Source organism: Carassius carassius, chromosome 35, assembly GCF_963082965.1.
Source record: "Carassius carassius chromosome 35, fCarCar2.1, whole genome shotgun sequence".
NCBI lineage: Eukaryota > Metazoa > Chordata > Actinopteri > Cypriniformes > Cyprinidae > Carassius > Carassius carassius.
The window spans coordinates 2,529,661-2,549,413 of record NC_081789.1 but is presented as its reverse complement, the minus strand read 5'-3'; the positions used below and the strand labels follow the sequence as shown (position 1 = coordinate 2,549,413).

Below are 19,753 nucleotides of genomic sequence, written 5' to 3'. Positions count from 1 at the left end.
TTCCGCTCAGGACGAAATCTGATTGGACGATATCACGCTTGGGTTGCCTAGCGTGTCTGTTTTGATTGGACCGAGGGCTGTCAATCAGCACACTGGCTCATGTGTGTCGGTGAAGCTCACGGAATTGGCAGGAGTTCACCAAAGTTCACGAGAGCGTAGTTGTCACGCGATACGGACGGAAGCGTTGCCGTTTATTGCCATCACGTTAATCTAGTGTCCGTTAGTCAAGAAGAAGTGGGTTGCCCTTAAAGTCATTTTAGCCGCCGCTGTTGATCTAGTTTAGGCGTTTCTGTCAGATAAGAGTATGTTCACTTGAAACATTGTCACGCGAGCCTCAGTTACTCCCTTGCCGCCAAAAGCTCGCGCTCTAGTAACGTTACCTCAGCACTTATTATCGTTATATAACCTCAAACTGAGGTAAAACTAATCCTTTCTTTCTTTCAATCAACACATGTACATACGCTAAACTTTTTCAGTGGTAGAGTTTTGTCTTATCTGAGGTAACGGAACGTTAATTACTGACAATATGCGCCAAAATAGTCTCGTATTAACCAATATTAGCTTATCAGTCGACTAAACCCTCATCATTTTCTTTTCAGAATGAGTGGAAGTGGGACACAGTCTCTGCTTTTTCTCAATCTTCCGGACCTGAGGAACTTATGTTGTGTAAATCTGTTCTTCTCGAACAGTTACGATGAAACAGACTTGAGAAACAAACAAGTGAAAACCTGCAGGTGACAAGACAGATATAATGAGTGCTGGTTATAAAACTGTAGTTTTGGTTTTTCCACATATTTATTAGATTCCTGAATGATCTACAAATTTAATCTAAACACATAAAGTACGATTAGACCCTTGTTGTTAGACCTTATATTTTGAGGCTTGACATTAGCTTTCCCTTTTAACTGCTTAAAACACTGGTTAAACTGTTGACTTTTGGAGGTTTTATTGCTTTTTCTCATTTAGGGCCATGAACATGCATGCAAAGTTTAGACACAAATGTGATTTGGAAAGATATAATGCAATTGACCAAAAAGACATAATAAAAAAGCAAAAAGGCTATATATAATAAGGGCAAATTGCAATAAATACTATGTGCAAAAATAAGTACTATTTAAGTACAAGTAATGACACCGTGTTTATACTTAGCTGTAGTTTTGTGCACCTCAATGTGCAAATGGTCACTACAAGTAGGCATAATTAAATAGGTTTTTATATATTGTTGATTTTTTTGTGCGAATGGAAACCAATGGGGTCAGTTTTACTCCCAACACAAAAAGGGTACTAAGATGTTTTAACACAACAGCAGGGTTATAATTATATAAAACATTACACTACTGCTTCAGCTTGTGAAATCAGCTGAATGGACCATGTGACTGTTTTATTAAATGAATCTAGAATATTTCAATATCTTGACCTCTAAAGTGTGAAAGCCTTTTTCCGTCTGTCTTTCAGGGAGCTTGTCCTCTTGCATTCAGACATTGTTGCTTCTCCTGTGTTGGGCCATTTTGGGGGCATTACTGTTATTATGACTGTAAGTATGATATATTGAATGATATTAGTTATATTTGCCAGCTTTAAATAAAAAATAAAAAGATCTTTAATAATTAATAATTCTCTTGTGATCTTAGGAAAACCAGCCTGCTTTATATCTCACAATTCACGCTGAAAATAACCAGATAAGAAAGTGAATGTGACATAAAAAGTCTCAATTACGTTTTTATTTATTTTTTATTCCATTGCTGAAAAAGACGATAAACTTACAATTCTGAGAAAAAGTCAGAATTGCTGGGAAATTGACTGAATTGCGCGACAAAAAGTCAGATGTATACATTTTTTTATATATTTTTATATCGATGCATGCAGAAATAAGGCTGAAGAAATATTTTTTTAGTACACCCAGCAGCCATAAATCTTTGTGTCTCAGTTGTGTTCATACAGTACCTTAAAGGCAAGTGCGCTTGCTCTTTAAATTATTTCAATAAAATGTAACATAATTATATTTAATGATGATTTGAATCAATGGCGAAATGGATTATCTAAAAAAAAAGTCCATGTCACGCAAAGCATTTATGATTTATATTGCTTTTCCTGTTAAAACATGTTATCTTTCTTCTTTTCCACTCGGTGTTCGTGATATGTGCATCACCTTGCGTGCATGTGCACCTGTCAGTGAAGTTTGTGCTGTTGCATGTGCGTGACTCTTCATCTGAGGGTGCATGTGTGTGTGTGTGTGTGTGCGTGTCAGCGCAGCTCGTGCAAAGGCATGTCCCGTGCGAAGCAAAATATTTGAGGCACATTCCACACACTCTGTCATCTACTTTCCTGTCCTGAACTAAGTCCAATTAAATCAGCAATCCAAAAGGAGAAAGGCGACATGCCTTTGTATCGACACAACTCAATGAAAAGACTGAATGAAGTTTTGTGTTTCACTAGATCACCATCTGTGATTTTGTTGTGCTATTTTGATGTAACTGTCCATTCTGATTTTCCTTGTTCCCTGCACTTGGTCTCAGATTGCATTTTACAAGAGCGGTATCATCCAGGCTTTTGCACAGAAACATGGTCTACAGGTTAGTTTAAAGAAAGAATCTGTCTTGTTTGTCCAGAAATAAATCTCTCAAATATCCGTTGCTCCATGAGTTCAGTCAGACCCTACAATATTTGACTCGCCTGGATTGTGTCTCCACTGCATCAAAACATACACTACAGTTCAAAAGTCTGGGATCAGTACGATTTCTAACAAATCTCCTTCAAAAGACGTCACTGCATTTGCCTGATAAAAAATACAGTAAAAACAACAATATTGTGAAATACTATAATTGCTTCCTGTGTGAATATATTGTCAAATATAATTTATTAAAATGATGCAAAACTAAACATTCAGCATCATTACTGTAGTCTATAATTTTACATTATGATTATGATTAGAAATCATTTTAATATGCTGATTTGCTGATCAAGATACATTTCATATTGTCATCAGTCAAACAGGTGGATATACAGTAAATACAGCTGCTTAATATTTATGTGGAAGCTGTGATATTTATATGCATTTATTTGGAATGCTATTGACATCAAATACTACAGTAGATAAATAAGTCTTTAAAATATTGAACTGTTATAAATGACTGCAGAATTGAATGAATTAAAAAAAAAAAACATTTTCAGACAGAGGTTGCACTGCAGAACATCAGACCTGTCTCTGGTTTAGGACCACAAATGCTAGAATCTAAAAGGATCAGAATTGGGAATCAGATTTGGGCCACTTTTGCCTGCTGTGTGAACATAGCATTTGTGTTCATTGTTTTTGTCTTGCAGCTCAACCCTTCTCAAAGGGTATTTCCTGCCATTCTGCAGACGTGTTTGTCTTATTCTGTGACTGCTAGACTGGCCCCTAAATGGAACAAAGCAGGACAATATCTAATAGCAGGTGAGGGGCGGTATCTTAAAGCCAGAAACTTTTCCATGTTTAAAGAAATAAATAAAAAATCAAGCTGAATTTTGCCTGTGCATGGCATGGTACAAGCAATAGAAATTCACAATCATTGAAAGCATGTGAATGTAGTCATTCACTAGTGTAGGCTGAGAGTAAAGTTCCCTTTGTGGCTGATTTAGCTGGTGTGTAATCTTAACTGTCCCTTCACCTTCAGCCTTCTCTCTAGAGCACGCATGAGTAATTCATGCAGTCCAAGATATTTTTATGTATAAAATGAGTGTAACAAAATGTTAAAATGAGTGCATGATAAGATGATCAGACAGTTTGATGGCCTTGTGTTGGAGGCCGTGCCTTGTGAAAGTGTGTGATGCCATCCTTGAGCTCAGTTAAAGCTGCGTTCATGGCTCTCAGAAGTCTTTGGAGTTACTATAATAAATCTTTCTTAAGCCCTATTCGGACGGGACGAGTTTTACAGGGGGTCGTTAGAGAAATCTGTGTTTCACAGACGTACTTGGTGATTTTAATCCCGTCCGAATCTGCCACGTCTGTGTTTTTCTCACACAACCTCTGTGATAATTCCTGAGAAAATTACCTACTGTTTTTCAGCAAACTCCGTGATCCTCTGAGAAAACTAATCCCGTCCAAATGCGAATGTGTGTGATTGCCGGCGATATTTTATTTTACAACACAAATAATAGTAAAATCAAGAGCCAGATCACGTAAACTGTTAGTACCAGCTATTGTAATATCAGCATCAGGTAAGATTACACACGTTCATTTATGCACTCCGTTACATAATGTTTTAATTACAGATGTACCTTTATGAAAATTAGCCTACTACAAAAAAAAAAAGTTAAACTAAAGAAACCACACAACATGGTTTTGCTATACTAGCCATTTAGTATTTATTGTGTAATGATACTAATGGTAATCAATCTGAATGACTATACACAATGCACGCATACAGAGCGCGTGATCTCTGTGACGCCCAGATGCACAAAACACATCCTCCCACCTCTGTAATAAACACAGAGATGTTAGTCCCGTCCGAATTGGTACAAGAAAATCGCAGACGTCAGTCAGGTGGTAAGAATCAAAACTCAAACGTAGTTTAGAAAACTAGTCCCGCCCGAATAGGGCTAGGTGAATGTGCGAGTTCTTTGAAACACATCGTCAATGATTCGTCTTAATTTTATCTTAGCAGATCCCCACCACATAGCATTTAATGAACCACACAGAGATCTGAATGCAGTTTGTTTAATCATCTTTGAGTAACAGTGATTTTTCATTCTTTCCCAGGAAAAGATTTCCTCAGTGATTCTGGAAAACACAATGCGGTTGGTAGGTGGAACGCTGACGTTTGTATTTGCTTTGTTGGACTGTGATTTATCTTGATCGCAGTGACTAAGGCAGTTGAGTACTTGTATAGATAAACATTGAAATGTATTTCTACTAGTGAAAACAATATCTTTTTGTGCTGTTGCTCACTGTTAGCACATTATCTACTTTTGCTTTATCTGAGAATCATCGGTCCTTTCACAGTCATATATTAAGCCACAGTTTATTACGTTGCATCCTTCCCTAAAGCCTAGATGTCTCTCACAGTTCACTTAGTAACTGATGATGACAGACAAATTTTTTTTCATATCAGTCGATATCAATATTTATCACGATAAATGTCAAATCTTTATTTCTTTCAAGTTTAAAACCAGGTTTTTGCTCCAAAGTGAAAGTTGTAGAAACCAGACCATTAATTTTTCCTTAAAAAAATAAATCTCTTAATAGAAAAAAATGTATTTCTTAGATTCTGCATGTTCTAATGAATGAGATTGTTTCAAATCAAGAAACAGATTTGGGTTGCCTGATAATATTAATAGGAGTATAACTTTGTTGTCTGTTAGAAATGCACATTTGATAGTAGCTTGAGTTAGGATGCAGAGGTCAGTTTTTGTTCATTATCAAAATCATTAACATCTGTAAAAAATTGTAGCAACCTATGGTTAAATTTATACTAACTAAGGTTTTATTATTATTATTATTATTATTATTAAGCCTTGGTCTCGCATAATAGCATACATTTAAAATCCAAAATCATCACAATTAAAAGAACCAAAGACTTAAACTACTTCAGTCTGTGTGCATTTCATTTAATTAATACACAAGTTTCAAAATTAGAGTTGAATTACTGAAATAAATTCACTTTTCCATGACATTATAATTTATTGAGTTGCACCTGTATGTATGAAAAACAGTAGTCAAAAAACATTCAGTATAAATGCACAATAGCTTAATCACGAACATACTATAATTTTCATTACTCCTGTATTAAAAATTCAGTGTGAATATCCCAAATTTCTGCCACATTACCTTGGTGCAGTGAGTGGTCACTGCTTTTGGCGCATTAACATTTTATCGAACTCTTTATGTTGTTTCTTTATACGGCGATAATTATCGTTATCGAATTATCGCCCAGCTCTACTCGTGCTCACATCTATACTGTTGTATATTCATTCACAGTGCTTGAGCTGAGTCTCACTGAGACTCAACTGTGTGTCAATGTGGAGGCCAACACAGTCAGACTTCCTCCAGCTGTGGTGAGAGTTCAGACACCTCCAGCCTGCGTTCACAATCTCATAATAGTCATTCATAATCGTTTTACACAAATGTACTAAAATGCATCTAATACATTTTTAAGTTAAGTTAAATATTAATTTAAACTATTTGCATATGAAAATATAGATAAATCATATCAAATGTAAATCATATATAATAATTTCAGTATCTAATTCTATGTATATTTCATTACAAACATATTCATGTATAGATATAATAATGCATTTCTACTTTCTGCATATATGCTGTAGCTGATACATTGAGCATAATATTTGCATTAAGTTATTTTATTAAAAGAAATAGCTGTTAACATATTATTGAAATAGTAATTGGCATTAATGAGACCAGTTATTCACAGTAAGACATGAACTATAGTTAAAGTTTGTGTCAGATGGCAGTATTTCTTGTTCTTGTTCCTGTGTGTGGTGTTTATTTATGCTCATCTGTCTTCTGCCAGATAAAGGATTTTGATATTCCTGCTCCTGTGGTGAAAAACTTCCTCCACAGTAATGATGCTGTGCTGGATATAGTCATGACGAATAACTGGTGCCACGTTCTGCCAAGGTATGTGTTTGTGTATACAGTATGTGTGCATGTGTCAACGGACTGCTTTATACAGTGTTGTTGTTATAAAGCTGGACTGTTGCTCCACTGGACATCATGGGGCATCAATCTCCTTTGTTAGCATTGTCAGATTTAGACAAATGTATCGACATTTTTTCTTCATTGTTTTCTGTGAACAGTATGAAGAAAGGCCAGATCATTAGCATCAGTCGCAGGATTCCACAGCAAAGCCCATTCCAGTCTTACATGGAGTTTCAGACGCATTGGGGCAACATGGTAAACACTAGCACCATGAGAAAACAATAGTGCACACCTCTCCTCAATAAGACCCTTCATTTGTTTCATGTTTGTAGCACAAGCAGTGACCAAAGTTTAAAGGAATATTTCACCCAAAAAATTAACATTTGCTAAAAAGATGTAAAAAATGTACTCATCCGCTGGCCATCCAAGATGTAGATGATTATGTTTCATCAGATTTTGAGAAATTTAGCATTAGATCACTTGCTCTGCAGTGAATGGGTGCCGTCAGAATAAGAGTCCAAACAGCTGATAAAAACATCACAATAATCCACAGCTCTCCTGTCCATCAGTTAATGTCTTGAGAAGCCAAAAGCTGTGTTTTCAATCAAATGTTTAAACTAAAAAAAAAAAAATAAATCCATCTCCTGTTGTCCTCTCACATCAAAATCCTCACACATATTTGTTGTGAGCGCTTTTTGCTTGTAAATAGTCCTTGATTTGTGCATATTTCTCTCTTGATTGGGACAGGAAGACCTTTTCTCTGGAGAAAATCTGTTCGAGGTTAAAATGTCTTGATTGATTTGTTTATTCCGAACACGCAGCTTTTCACTTGACCAGACATTCATTTTCAGACTGGAGTCATGTGGGTTGCTTGTGAGTTAATGAGATTGTTATGCATCAAAATTAATCCCCAACAAATTCAGAACAGTTCTCACTGCATTATTAAATTATAGCAAACAATTTACAGATCATGAGAGAGTTTCAGGTTTTTTTATTTATTCACAGGACTGCTCTCAAATAAAACAGCATGGCTTGACTGTTAATGATGTCTCAGTGTCTGACACCGCTTTTGTTGCTTACAGTTTGTAAATGGACTGTCATTCTGGTGCAAGATTGCTGTGTGTGTGTGTGTGTTTCAGCACTCTGATCCTCTTCTGTTTGGTTTAGAGTTCACAATGTAACCTTTGATCACAAACAGACTCAGTCAGTCGTGGGGCTTGGCTTTATCAAACTAAATTTGTATGTATGTGCAGACATGCACGATTACCCATTTATATTGCGTATACCCTGTCTGTTTAAACCTAAATCACATCCAGATATTTAGTTTGAAAGTGCTAGCTTGCTTTTAAATATACACAAATGCAAGATAATCTGCTCATTAAAAACTTAATTTCACGAAACTGTATAAATGTTCCTGTCTCTCTGTAACTCCTGCTCTTCTGTCTGTCTCTTTCACTGTCTCTCTTTCTTGGTTTAGTATGGATATCAGCTGCCCTCAGTAAGTGAAGAGGAAGTCGTCTACTGCAGTGTGTACTTTAAACCAATAGGTGACAAGCTGTTCACGTATCCTTTAGTTAAGGTTTTAGTTAATGAGCACTTCCCTGACAGTAGCTGGGTTTCCATCATCCTGCTTTTATGTGCATTTTATAGTATCGCATCAGAATCGAGTGACGGAAATTCGCAAAAAAGGGTTAATGCCAATAATGGGAGATGGAAATGCATTTCGCGAATAAATTCCTCCAGGCGCATCAAAAAAGTCATGTGACTTTGCTCTATGGGATGGTAAATCAGCGGACTGATCTTGTTCCACAGCATGTGAAATGTTGTTATGGTCATTTGGAAATGCCCGAGCAAAGTCTGTCATCAAAGTATTTCTGTATAATTGCCTCCCAGAACTGTTAAACGACTGCGTTCCCAAACAGCAGCATCCATCTCCGAAAGCAATAACCGCATTTATTGTGTTTCGTCCACTTGTTCTGAGGTGCAAGTCATTTATTATATAGGAAAATTATATATTCAGTTGCTTCTGATTCTGATCTTACTTTTCTTAGTGATGTATAGTGCCAGTTTCACAGGAAGTGACGATTTTGCTCTCTTTTACTCCTTGGGTGGAAACGGTGCTTGTTCGCAAATGTTTTGTGCAATTTCGCAAGTTAATTTCGCAAGTTTGGATGGAAACCCGGCTAATAAGATATTGATTTCAGCTATTATAACAAAACATTTGCTCTCAGTAAAATGGTACGGTCTTGTCCAAAACACCAATTTAGGATCTTCTTGTGCTCCATTCACAGCATCAATCTGAAGGCATTTTTGCTAGAAAAAAAATCAATTGTTTTTCAGACATAAATTCTTCTGCTGGGTTACAAATTGAATGTGAAAAGTAGTACAGCAAACTAGTTTGACTGACACTGATGCAACATGATAATGACACCTAGTGGACATGAGATTTGTGCTCTTCATGTTCAGACTGCAGAGCTGGCATCACATACCGTGCTACATGTCAAACTGTGCATCATGAAACATTTATATCAAGCATTAGTACGATACATTGTTGCCAACTGACCTGGTTACATTGCATTAATTTCATCAGTGATGTACAGTTATCTTCTCAATGGTGACATTTACATTTAATCAAATTTTGGGAAAATCCTGATGGCTATGCAATTAAACGATGGATCAAGAATTAGATGTTAGATTTCTTCTGGTTGCTACATAAATATAAGGCCGAGTGCTTTTAAAAAGTCTCAGCAAAGCTGCATTTATTTATTTTTTTATAAAAGATACAGTAAAAATAGTAATATTGTGAAATATTATTCCATTTTTAAATAACAGTTTTTTATGTTAGTCTATTTTAAATTGTAATTTATTCCTTTGGTGTAAATGTGTATTTTTATCTGTTTGGATCTTGTTCATTTATAACTGAATTGTTATTTTCCCCTCTGTGTTGGCAATAAATATCCTTGACTTGCTCAGATATCCATTGTGCTGCATCCGCACTCAGCCGGTGCAGTGTTTTCCCAGAGTGGACCTGCAGGGGGTGCTGGGAAACTTCATATCAGATCTGCAGGCCGCACTGGAGAGTGTGTGTGGTTTATCAGTGCAGATGACCTGCAAGCCTTGCTACTACAGCTATGAACTGACCAGACCAGACCCTCAGGTACTGCACACACACACACACACACACACACACGTGTCCATGAACACAAACATGCTGTCACTCAGCTCACTCTGCTGTTGATAGCAATAAAGTAGCAATCAATTGGATTTGACATCAAGTACTGCACTCTGCTGCTTAGTATTACTTCTGACATTGCCTAATTTGTTATGAATATGCTCATCTGCAGCACAGATGCAACTGAATGTTGCTTTATGGATGTTACAAAACTATTGAGGTGCATGTGTTGTCCAGATTTTACAAACAAGCGGATTATGCAGACGGTAGAAATACCTTTTCAAATAATATTAGAATAATATTAAATAATATTTTTTTTTGCAGACATTAAATATTTTTGGAAAGCTGCCATGTGGACTGGTGTGGCATGCTTATCTCAATATAAAACACATTATTTGAAACCGCATGTTATGTTTTTTCTTAATTATTATATGTAACTTTTATTGCCTGATTAAAAAAAAAAAAAACACATGATATGTTGGAGCCATTTCATATTTAAAAAATAAAAATAAAATATTTAAAATTATTACATTACATTTACATTTATTCATTTAGCAGACGCTTTTATCCAAAGCGACTTAAAATAAATAAATAAATTATTAAAATATTAATAAACCTCCAGTAGATTGCTTATTGTATTAACTATTATGCATGCAGCTTTGATGGCCTGATGTAATTTATTTGTCATACCACAATTAAAATTTAGTAAAAATGTGATTAAATCTGGCGATTAAATTAAAAGAAATGGTGATCAGTTACAGGCAGATTATATGCACATTCTCTTTTGTTGGAGCAATTCCATATTTTAGAAATTATTAAATGCATTAAAATGTATTTATAATTTATTAAAATTTAAATCAACTGGCAGTAGATTACCTCTTTGAGACAAAAAAAAAAGATAAAGATGATTTTTTTATTTTAAATCTGATTGTCTTTTTTATTTTATAAATTTAAATATTCATTTTTAACTAGGATTATTTTGTAAAGCTAATTTTCTTAAATTATGCATGCAGCCTTGATGGCCTGATTTAGAATCTAGTAAATGTGATTAATTATGGTGAATAAATTAAAAGAAGTCTTGGCCAGTTTCAGACAGATGATCAGCATGTTTCCTTTTACTCCCATATAAATCTGAAACATTGATGCTGATTGAAATCCTCGGACACATAATACATCAACCGCCCACATAAGTGATCAAAAGAGACATCCTCTCAAAACACTTCATTGCTTATTAATGACTGCAGCTTCCACCCACTTCAACAGCAATATTTAGTCGAAGGCGTGGCCTGTATCAGATGCTTTCGCTTAACATTTATGACACAGAATACAAGTAAGAGTTTCCAATACCTGATACGACATTAGATCATTTCTTCCTTTTAGTTGTTTTTGGCGCATGGAGGAGAGTCTAACAGTCGGCCAGATGGGTTAAGGTTTAATTTATACTGGCCAGAGCTGAGGTTGATGTTATTAAACTTTGACAAATGTTGTGAAATGTGATTTGAAACACTGTATGTGCTGTTTGTTAGTACAGATGGAAAGCTGGCGCAGAGGAAGCCTTTATTAATCTTATAGACTGTAATGATTGATAATGGCAACATTAGGCTGCAGTGATTTACTGACTGGTTCATTTATGTTGGATGCACAAAAGCATACTAGTGCCAGCATCATTATCAACATACATGTTCAGAACAAACAATTGTTTAACTAAGAGGAACCTTACAGATTTCACCATCGAGAAAGTATTTTCTTGAGAAAGAGAAAGCTCACAGATGTGGAGCCAGTCTGCCATAATATAACAAGATTTTGGGGGGTTATTTAAGTCCTGCGATGCATGTTGGAACAATTCTATAGTTTATCAGTAAAATTAAATCTTGACAATTATTTCAATATTAATTGAGGAGTTGTAGTGGATTATATATTTTAGAAAAAGTAAAAAGACTTAATAATACTATAATAATAAAAAAATAAAATGCAATAATTTTACAGTTGATTTATTACATAAAATAAATGTATTATTTTATAATTAAAATGATCTGAAATATTTATAAATTATATCACATTTTATATATTTAATGTCAATTTTGGCTTAAGATATCATGTCTCTAGTGCCACGCAATAGAGTTTTACATATTAAACAATATCTTTTTGGAGTAGTTATAATCATAATTTGAGAAATGTGAAATTTCATTGAAGTTTAATGGTAAGTGAACCTTTAAAAGTGTATTTTTGTAGACGTCAGTGCAGAATCAACCAAAGTTGCATACTTACATTTGCACAGGAAATATTTCCCTATTCACAGTCTCCTTATATTTCTAGCGCTTTGGGTCGCTGCCTGCAAACGTGACAACAGAGAACAGCAGCAGAGCTGTACTGAACCAGCTTCCCAGCAGCTGGCCACGGGACGCAGCTCAACAACGCTCCAGTCACTGTGACTCAACTGGAAAACAGACTCAAATGGAAAAGAAATCCAGTTTGGATTCGTCTGTTGGCCAGAAAGACTGGACGTCCTCCAACTTGGCAACTCAGCGCTCTTCCTCTCACACTAATGTTCACTTTACTCACATCCAGTCACAGTCTGCACTTCCAAGACCGAAGCTTGTGCCAGTCTTCAGAAACAGATCCCACAGCCGCCATGTGAACGTGACAGAGATGTGTGCAGTGAAACAGCAGCAGGGGCCGGACGGACCGAAGCTGACCGCAGTTATAAGGCCTCTGTCATCTACTTGTCTGTCATCATCTTCTAAACCCCACTGCTCCACACCACCAGCTTCTTCTAACCAGTTCTCCAGGCCTCCAGCATCGGAGCGGATGACTTTACCTTTTTCTAAAAGTAAAGTAAAGACCAACAATGCGATCATCCCTACTCTGTCTTTAGTACAGATGCAGCCCCACATCATGCCTGAGATCCCCAGCAACAGAGGAGTAAGTAAACTGTGCAATTCATTGAGTTACTCACCCCCCGAATTACAGTTTAGTTATCAAAAGGCATGTCCAGTAAATTGAAATTATTAAGCTTGTACCATTTGTGAAGAACAAAACTAGTCAGAAGAAGTAGAAGATATTCATAGCAATAGCCAAAAATACGTTGTATGGGTCAAAATGATAGATTTTTCTTAAATGGCAAAAATCATTAGGATATTAAGGAAGGGACATGTTTCATAAAGATATTTTGTAAATTTCCTACTGTAAATATATAATTTTGATTAGTAATATGCATTATCTCAATCTCAAAGTGCCAACTTGTGAATGTTTATTAAAAGTTTAACAAAAATAATATTTTTAGATTTTCTCCAATTCCATTAAGTTTTTTCCTAAATTCGTGATGTATCAATTTATTACCAAAATAGTGTTAATCAAAATAAGAGATAAAACATTTATATATATATATCTTTTAAATTACAATTAAGTAATTCCTTTTATTTTTTTAACAAACAAAGTGCTGCACAACACAGGTTTACAGTTAAAATTAAAACATGGAGGAAAAATTGTGTGGTTATTCCTTAAAAATAATTTATATATATATAAAAAATGCTTGCTTATAAGTGTACTAGACAAAACTGTGGTGCTTATTAACACAGAGACATGCAGACTTCATATATAAATAGTTTAGTTTAGTTTAGTTTAGTTTAGTTTAGTTTAGTTTAGTTTAGTTTAGTTTAGTTTAGTTTAGTTTAGTTTAGTTTAGTTTGCATCTGCAGTCCCTGGGCAGGATGTTGTTACAAAATTACAATATTCAGTTATCACATCGCATGCCGTAAAATTCTTAAAAAATCAGGTCTGTGATCATATACTTGGTTTTACTCAAGACATACTTTAAGTATAGTTTTAAAAATATTAAATGTTGTACACTCTCTAATATAAACAGGTATTAAATTCCAACTTTCTTCTGCTCTAACTGTCCGAAGACAGTTTTCTTATTTTGAATCGAATAACCAAATAGTCTTTTTGCAATTTAATATTCACAAACACTTTGCCGTTATACAGTAAATTCCTTTTTTTATGAACAGATTCCTCGATTATCGCAGAAATAAATCATAGGGCCCTAATTTCTAAGTAGTTAAACTCACAAAAACAGAGCTCTTGGCAAATGCATGGTAAGTTTGCACTTGGAGAGTGTAAAAATTTGGTTTGCAGATTGCTGTATTTCTCATGGGATAGTGGGGCACAGATTTAGCTAGACTAGGCAAATTAATCAGTGCAGTTTCCTGAAAATAATTGATGAACCTTCATGAATGATTAAATCTGGTGTGATGTTTCTAATGGATCCTGTCTCGACATCTTTCAGGGAGACACGTTTGAGTCAAAACCAAAGAGGCTCAAACAGAGCGGGCAGGACGTGGAAGTATATGCAACGAGCAATCAGGTACATTCAGTATATTACCTACTTCCTATGTATTTTTTATTAAAGAGAAGATAAGCTCATATTTTTTTAACAATAATAAGTGAACAGCCTTTACGCTCTTATACAGCTCTGTACAGCAGAGGTTAACACAAAGCTGTTTAAAAAGTTTGGGTTCTTTTTAAAAGAAATGTATACTTTTATGCAAAAAAAATTTAATCTATCACAGTAACTGAAACTGACAGTGAATACCTTTATAATGTTGCAGAGGATCTCGATCTCAGATAAATGCTGTTGTACTTTATTTTTCTATGCATCAAATAATCCATAAAATATCATGGTTTCCACAAAAGGAAGCAGCACACGTGTTTTTCTTGAGCAGTAAATCATCAAATAAGAATGATTTCTGAAGATCATGTGACACTGAAGACTGGAGGAATGATGCTGAAAATACAGCGGAGCATCACAGGAATAAAATACTTTCTACAATATATCAAAGTAGAAAAATTTTAATTGTAATATTTTACAATATTACTGTATATTACAATGCAATACTGTGTTAACATTATATTTTACTATGTGTAGTGTTTGATAAAAAATAGCCATATTTATTCATATATTTACTATCAAGTAATTTACTGGTCTACACAGATTCTGCACATTTATAAAGAATTGTCAATTATGTTTATACAATTTGGAAAAATTTACAAAAAATAAAATTAGTCTCAACTCTTTACCCTTTACATGTTGGTTTACTCAATATTTTGGATAATTTATAATGCTTTCACCTACCAGTAAATATAGAACTTAATACGTTTTTTACATTAATTTAAATAAATTAATTTAATTTAATAAAAAACTTTTCAAATCCATTCTGTAGAACATCAGTGCAAACAATGGAACATTTGTACAGATTCTGCCAATTGTTTTTTGCTTTTGAAAACGTAAATCAGTTTTCAAGCTGCGTACGACCTTAGGAAGGTTATTTCCTTTGTCTGTTTTCAGCTCTCTAAGATCAGCTCGGCGACTCTGCAGGCATGGTTGAAGAGTCGAGGGATCAGTGTGCGCTCAAAGGATAAGAAAGAGGAGCTGGTGTCAAAGGTCATGAAATGTTTGAGTGAAACTTAGGTTACCAGCTTAAAACACACATTATAGAGACTTTGCATACTGAGTTTTTGTTTGTTCCATTGATAAACTCTGTTGACAGTTCAATAGTTACACTGTATTCGTTGCACATGACATTTGATTTCAGCCTCTTTTTTTTCCAAGCTAAAAATTGTTTAACTGCATCCAGAGTTTGGAAAGAGCTACAGATAAAGAAAAAAAACATGTCTTTCTTTGTATAGTAGTCTTTTTTTCTTAACTCAATGGTCATTTGTCATCAAATTTAATCTGTTATGTTTAGTTAAACCATGCTCTGACTTTAATCAAGACTTTGGAAAAGAACCAGATGTAAGCATTAACTTTGTCTCAGAAGTTTCTCCTAGAATTCTTTAGACGTAAAATCAGACGCAGATGAGACAATTATTAACATGCAGTAAGAAGAGGTATATAATGCACGGAAATAGCAGCTCAGGAATTTAATGACAGAATGGAAGAAAGTTTATCTTGAAATCTATTCTTTTGATTGCAGACAGCAGTATTTTGTTTAAATCTCATAAAAATGTAAAACATCTAGATGAGCCATGTGAGATTACTGCAGATTTTTTGGGGTTTTTAATTGTGCTTCTAGCATGTTTTCTCCATGATCTTGCCTGACACACAGAATTTGAGCTGGCAATAATGAATGCACGCTCTGCAGAAAACAGTGATGCAAGGTGACTTCCCTCAATTCTGATTGATGGCTACTAATAGGGGCCAAATTACTCTGCTTTCTGTATCTTAAAAGAGCAAGATCATTCTTGTCTCTACTGGCCTTTATACTGACAGAGCTTAATGACCCATACACATCTGACTTGGAAAGCTTTGCAGTAAGTAGGAGTTCATCCAGAAGCAGGAATGCACTTCTGTGGGGCAAATAGTCAGGATTTTGCACATCAAAGATTTGCTATGTGAAACAGACTTGCTACCCACCATGCTGTGACTAACAGACTGTTATTCAGCTTCTGATATCAGCACGTTTAATTGATGCATGGCTTGTTTATGGCAGCGTACAGGGGTCAGTTGATTTATCGACTCTTGGTTTAAGTCTTCAACCTCACGTCACAGACAAAGAAAAATGCTCCTTGAAAATGGTTCCCACGCTTTGCAGAATCAGGCCCTTTTTTGGTCTGCATCAGCACATGCAGCGAGTGATATGCCTGATATATTGCAATCGATGGTGTTTTTAAAACACTATCTAAATCAGTGTGTCATATATTTCATCTAAGAGACAATGCATATATTCATATGCGGCTGCTCTTCTGTTATTTGTGGTTCTTTTACTGAAATCAGAGAGAGCACACTTGAATGCACTTTTGTTAAGGTGCCAGTTGCCACAAGGCATGGTAAAAATTCCCGCTCCTGCGTGCTGGTTCCTGCTCTCATCTCACAGTACAGGCCTCAGGACTCCTCCATCGCTCTGATTTAGACTGTTTACCTGAGTCCTGACCTGCCACACTATACTCACAACCAGATTAATATACAGAGTCAAGGAGTCTGCTGCTGTAATTTATGAGCTTTCACAAATGAAGCATTAAAGTACCATATTAAATGCTGGATTGACTAAGCAATGATGGCATATATTTTTTTGCAGATAATTGCAGATTTATTTTTTTATATATTTCTTTTTCAGTCGTGATAACAACATCACATTAATCCACAAGTAATCCACGTGGCTCCAGTCCATCAATGAATGTCTTGAGAAGAGAAGAGTTGCATGTTTGTTGAAAATAAATAATAAAAAATTAATAAAAACCTGGCCATAATCCATTTGTACTATTGGTTCTACAATGAAAAAGTTATCTCATCTGAATCAGGAGAGAAATATGCATATCTCAAGCACTGTTTATAAATGGAAACAGTGCAGAAAGGTTTCAAACAGATGTGTGGGTGGATTTTGATGTGATGTTGGCAATAACTGATGGACTTACTCAATGCATTTTAGGCAGGAGCGACGGTTTAAAGTTAAAACTAATTAGTTATGGATTTGTTTCTTACAAGCACAGCTTTTAGCTTCACAAGACATTAATGTATGGACTGGAGTTATGTGAATTACTTATGAATTATTATTATTATTATAGAAAAATAATACATTTTGTTCGTAAAATAATTTAGTATTTACCGTCAAGATTTTAATTCCTCAAGCCTTTTATTTGAACAGAATATTGGTAAAATGCTATACATTTCCATCCACAGAAATGTTGGATGTAAATGTAAATTAAGTGTCCCAACACATTGTTATTCCAAATGCAGGTTGAATTATTATTATTATTATTATTATTAGCTGTATGTGTGTACTGTAAATTAAATGCACAACACATGTCTATACAGTACACATCAATTAAATTGCAGCATTTGAAAATCACGATTTGATGTTATATTGTTATTTCATTTTTATTAAGATTGACTGCAGATCAGACTAAATAATAATTACACAATTTGCATGTGTATTGCATTGTTATTAGCAGCACCTAGTTAAACTGGATTGTGTGTCAGGGTTCTTTCACTTCAGTCTAGTGTTATTCATGGTTTTGTGATAGAGCCCTGACACTCTCCGCTTGTCATTGTTTTCATGTGAGCGCGTGACTTCGAGACTGCTCGAGCCGTTCGCTCTTGTCTGCTTGTCCTGTTTCATGTTGGAGCGTGGTGTTCGGATCCCGGTACTCATGTCTTGCTGAGTTTCGGTTTTGTGTCGGGGACCGGACACTTGCACTCCATGTTCTGTCTTGTTGTGGTAGCGTGCGGTCTCATCTGTTGTCTTGTATTATTGCATGCAGCTTGAGTTATCGTGCTTTCTTGTTCTGTTTTGTCTTGTGCTGTTGCACGCAGCTTGGCTTTTGCTGGCTTATGAGTTCGCTCCATTAGCTGCATGTTTGTGTCTAGTTCAAGCACATAGCTTGTGATTGGTTTGCTGGCCATGTGCTTGCGTTTTGTGTGAGCACATAACTTTTATCTTAGTTCGGATGTGCCATTTTCCTCGTCCTTGTCTTGACCCCACCCATCTTGTTACCTGATTATTGATGTAATTTTCCCCACATGTGTTTATTGTCCTTGTGTTTGCAGTCTGGTTGCTAGTTCGTTGTCAAATATTTGTCTGTGCACATCGTGCCTTGCCAGTCAAGTTTTGTCTGTTTCCCCTACGGGGTAGTTTTTGTTCGTTTATTTTATTATTATTACTATTAAAGAGCCCATCTCTGCATCATTGAGTCCTCGCCTCATCCCTCTACCCGAACCCTGACATTGTGGGTGGTAAAGACATAAGACAAAGGTTTTTGAACTGAAATACTGTGCACAAAAACTGCAGCACTAGTGAATTGTAGGGCCCTATGATTTCCGTGATGCAGAAAACACGGATGGAATCACTGAATACAGTCATAAAAATGGAATTTACAGTTTAACATGGAATGTCACGGAATTTGTCAACTTTTGAATGAATTAATCAAAAGTAGGTCATTGCACTTACATCAAATTGCGATATGGACTAATATCTGTGAAAAATTAAATGAATATTTTATGCCTTCATTTGATAACCAGAAAAATGTAAATACACAAAAAAAATTCAGAGGGAAAAAAAAATTGTAAGAAATGTTTTTAACAAATGAAGTTGTTGTTATGCATTTAAATAAGTACACATGCTAAAACACAGAATTAGGTAACAATAAAACATGGTGAAGAAAAAATAAAACATTTCATAGGGCCCTAAACATGTAATTTTTGTTCAACCTTTGATAAATTGATCTGAAAATGTATACGTTTTATGATTTTAATTAATTGGACATTCTTGTTTAATTAATACAATTTAATTTTACCATTAAAAAGGAGTTTAACCATTAAAAACGGAATCCAGAAAAATGTAAACGGAAAAAAACGGAATTTGGGAAAAAATTAAACGTATTTCATAGGGCCCTGAATTGGTCTCTGTGGCGAGTGGGGCGGGGCCGAGGGACGTGGGAACAAGGAGGGAGGCCGGCAATGATTGGGAAATCAGTGACACCTGCGACCCACTGCCGGTCTCGAGTCCCACGTAGGAGATAGAAGGATATAAAACTGGAGCGACGACAGTGAAGGACGAGAGAGGACCAGGCCTGGGCTTTTAGTTGTGTTTTGGTTTTAGTTGTTTTGTGTTTATTTTGTATTAAAATGTTATTTGATTGTCCGCCGGTTCCCGCCTCCTTCTTCCCGATGATTATGAAGGTTTAATTCATTACAGTGGTGCCGAAGCCCGGGAGAAGGAGGGACGCGCTGCTGAAGATCCCTCGCCGCTGTGGTGAATCCGCGGTGCCACAGAGCTGGCGAGGAGGATGCCGCCATGGACGCTCGAGGCGGTGGACTGGAGCGAGTTGCCGGGGACGGGCAAGCTCGCTGCCGACTGCCCACGATATGGAGGGGCGGCTGCCGTCCGTGAGGGAGCGGAGGAGTCGGCGCCGTTCGCAAGGGGGCCGGAGCCTGCTGCCTCCGTGAAGGT

At 35.9% G+C, this 19,753-nt stretch overlaps 1 protein-coding gene across 2 annotated transcripts; it reads left to right on the top strand.

Annotated features, from left to right (window-relative positions):
- Positions 1–5: 5 nt before the first annotated feature.
- LOC132115871 (uncharacterized protein C18orf63-like) lies at positions 6–15,406 on the top strand. Of its 2 annotated transcripts, none has more exons than XM_059524264.1 (14): positions 6–234; positions 600–734; positions 1,456–1,534; positions 2,517–2,573; positions 3,322–3,433; positions 4,739–4,780; positions 5,957–6,033; positions 6,510–6,616; positions 6,796–6,892; positions 8,115–8,200; positions 9,611–9,794; positions 12,126–12,731; positions 14,095–14,172; positions 15,154–15,406. In XM_059524264.1, exons 2-14 carry the CDS (start codon positions 601–603, stop codon positions 15,274–15,276), a joined length of 1,782 nt encoding a protein of 593 aa, XP_059380247.1. In that variant the 5' UTR covers positions 6–234; position 600; the 3' UTR covers positions 15,277–15,406. The 2 variants fall into 2 exon arrangements, with proteins under 2 accessions (XP_059380247.1, XP_059380246.1); XM_059524263.1 differs by having other exon boundaries at positions 6–417.
- Positions 15,407–19,753: the final 4,347 nt, after the last annotated feature.

Excerpts from the sequence above, each read along its gene's own strand:
- LOC132115871 (XM_059524264.1), top strand. The coding sequence starts at position 601 with ATGAGTGGAAGTGGGACACAGTCTCTGCTTTTTCTCAATCTTCCGGAC. Across the intron at positions 1,535-2,516 it reads GCATTACTGTTATTATGACT|ATTGCATTTTACAAGAGCGG; the intron begins GTAAGTATGATA and ends ACTTGGTCTCAG. Across the intron at positions 4,781-5,956 it reads TGGAAAACACAATGCGGTTG|TGCTTGAGCTGAGTCTCACT; the intron begins GTAGGTGGAACG and ends ATTCATTCACAG.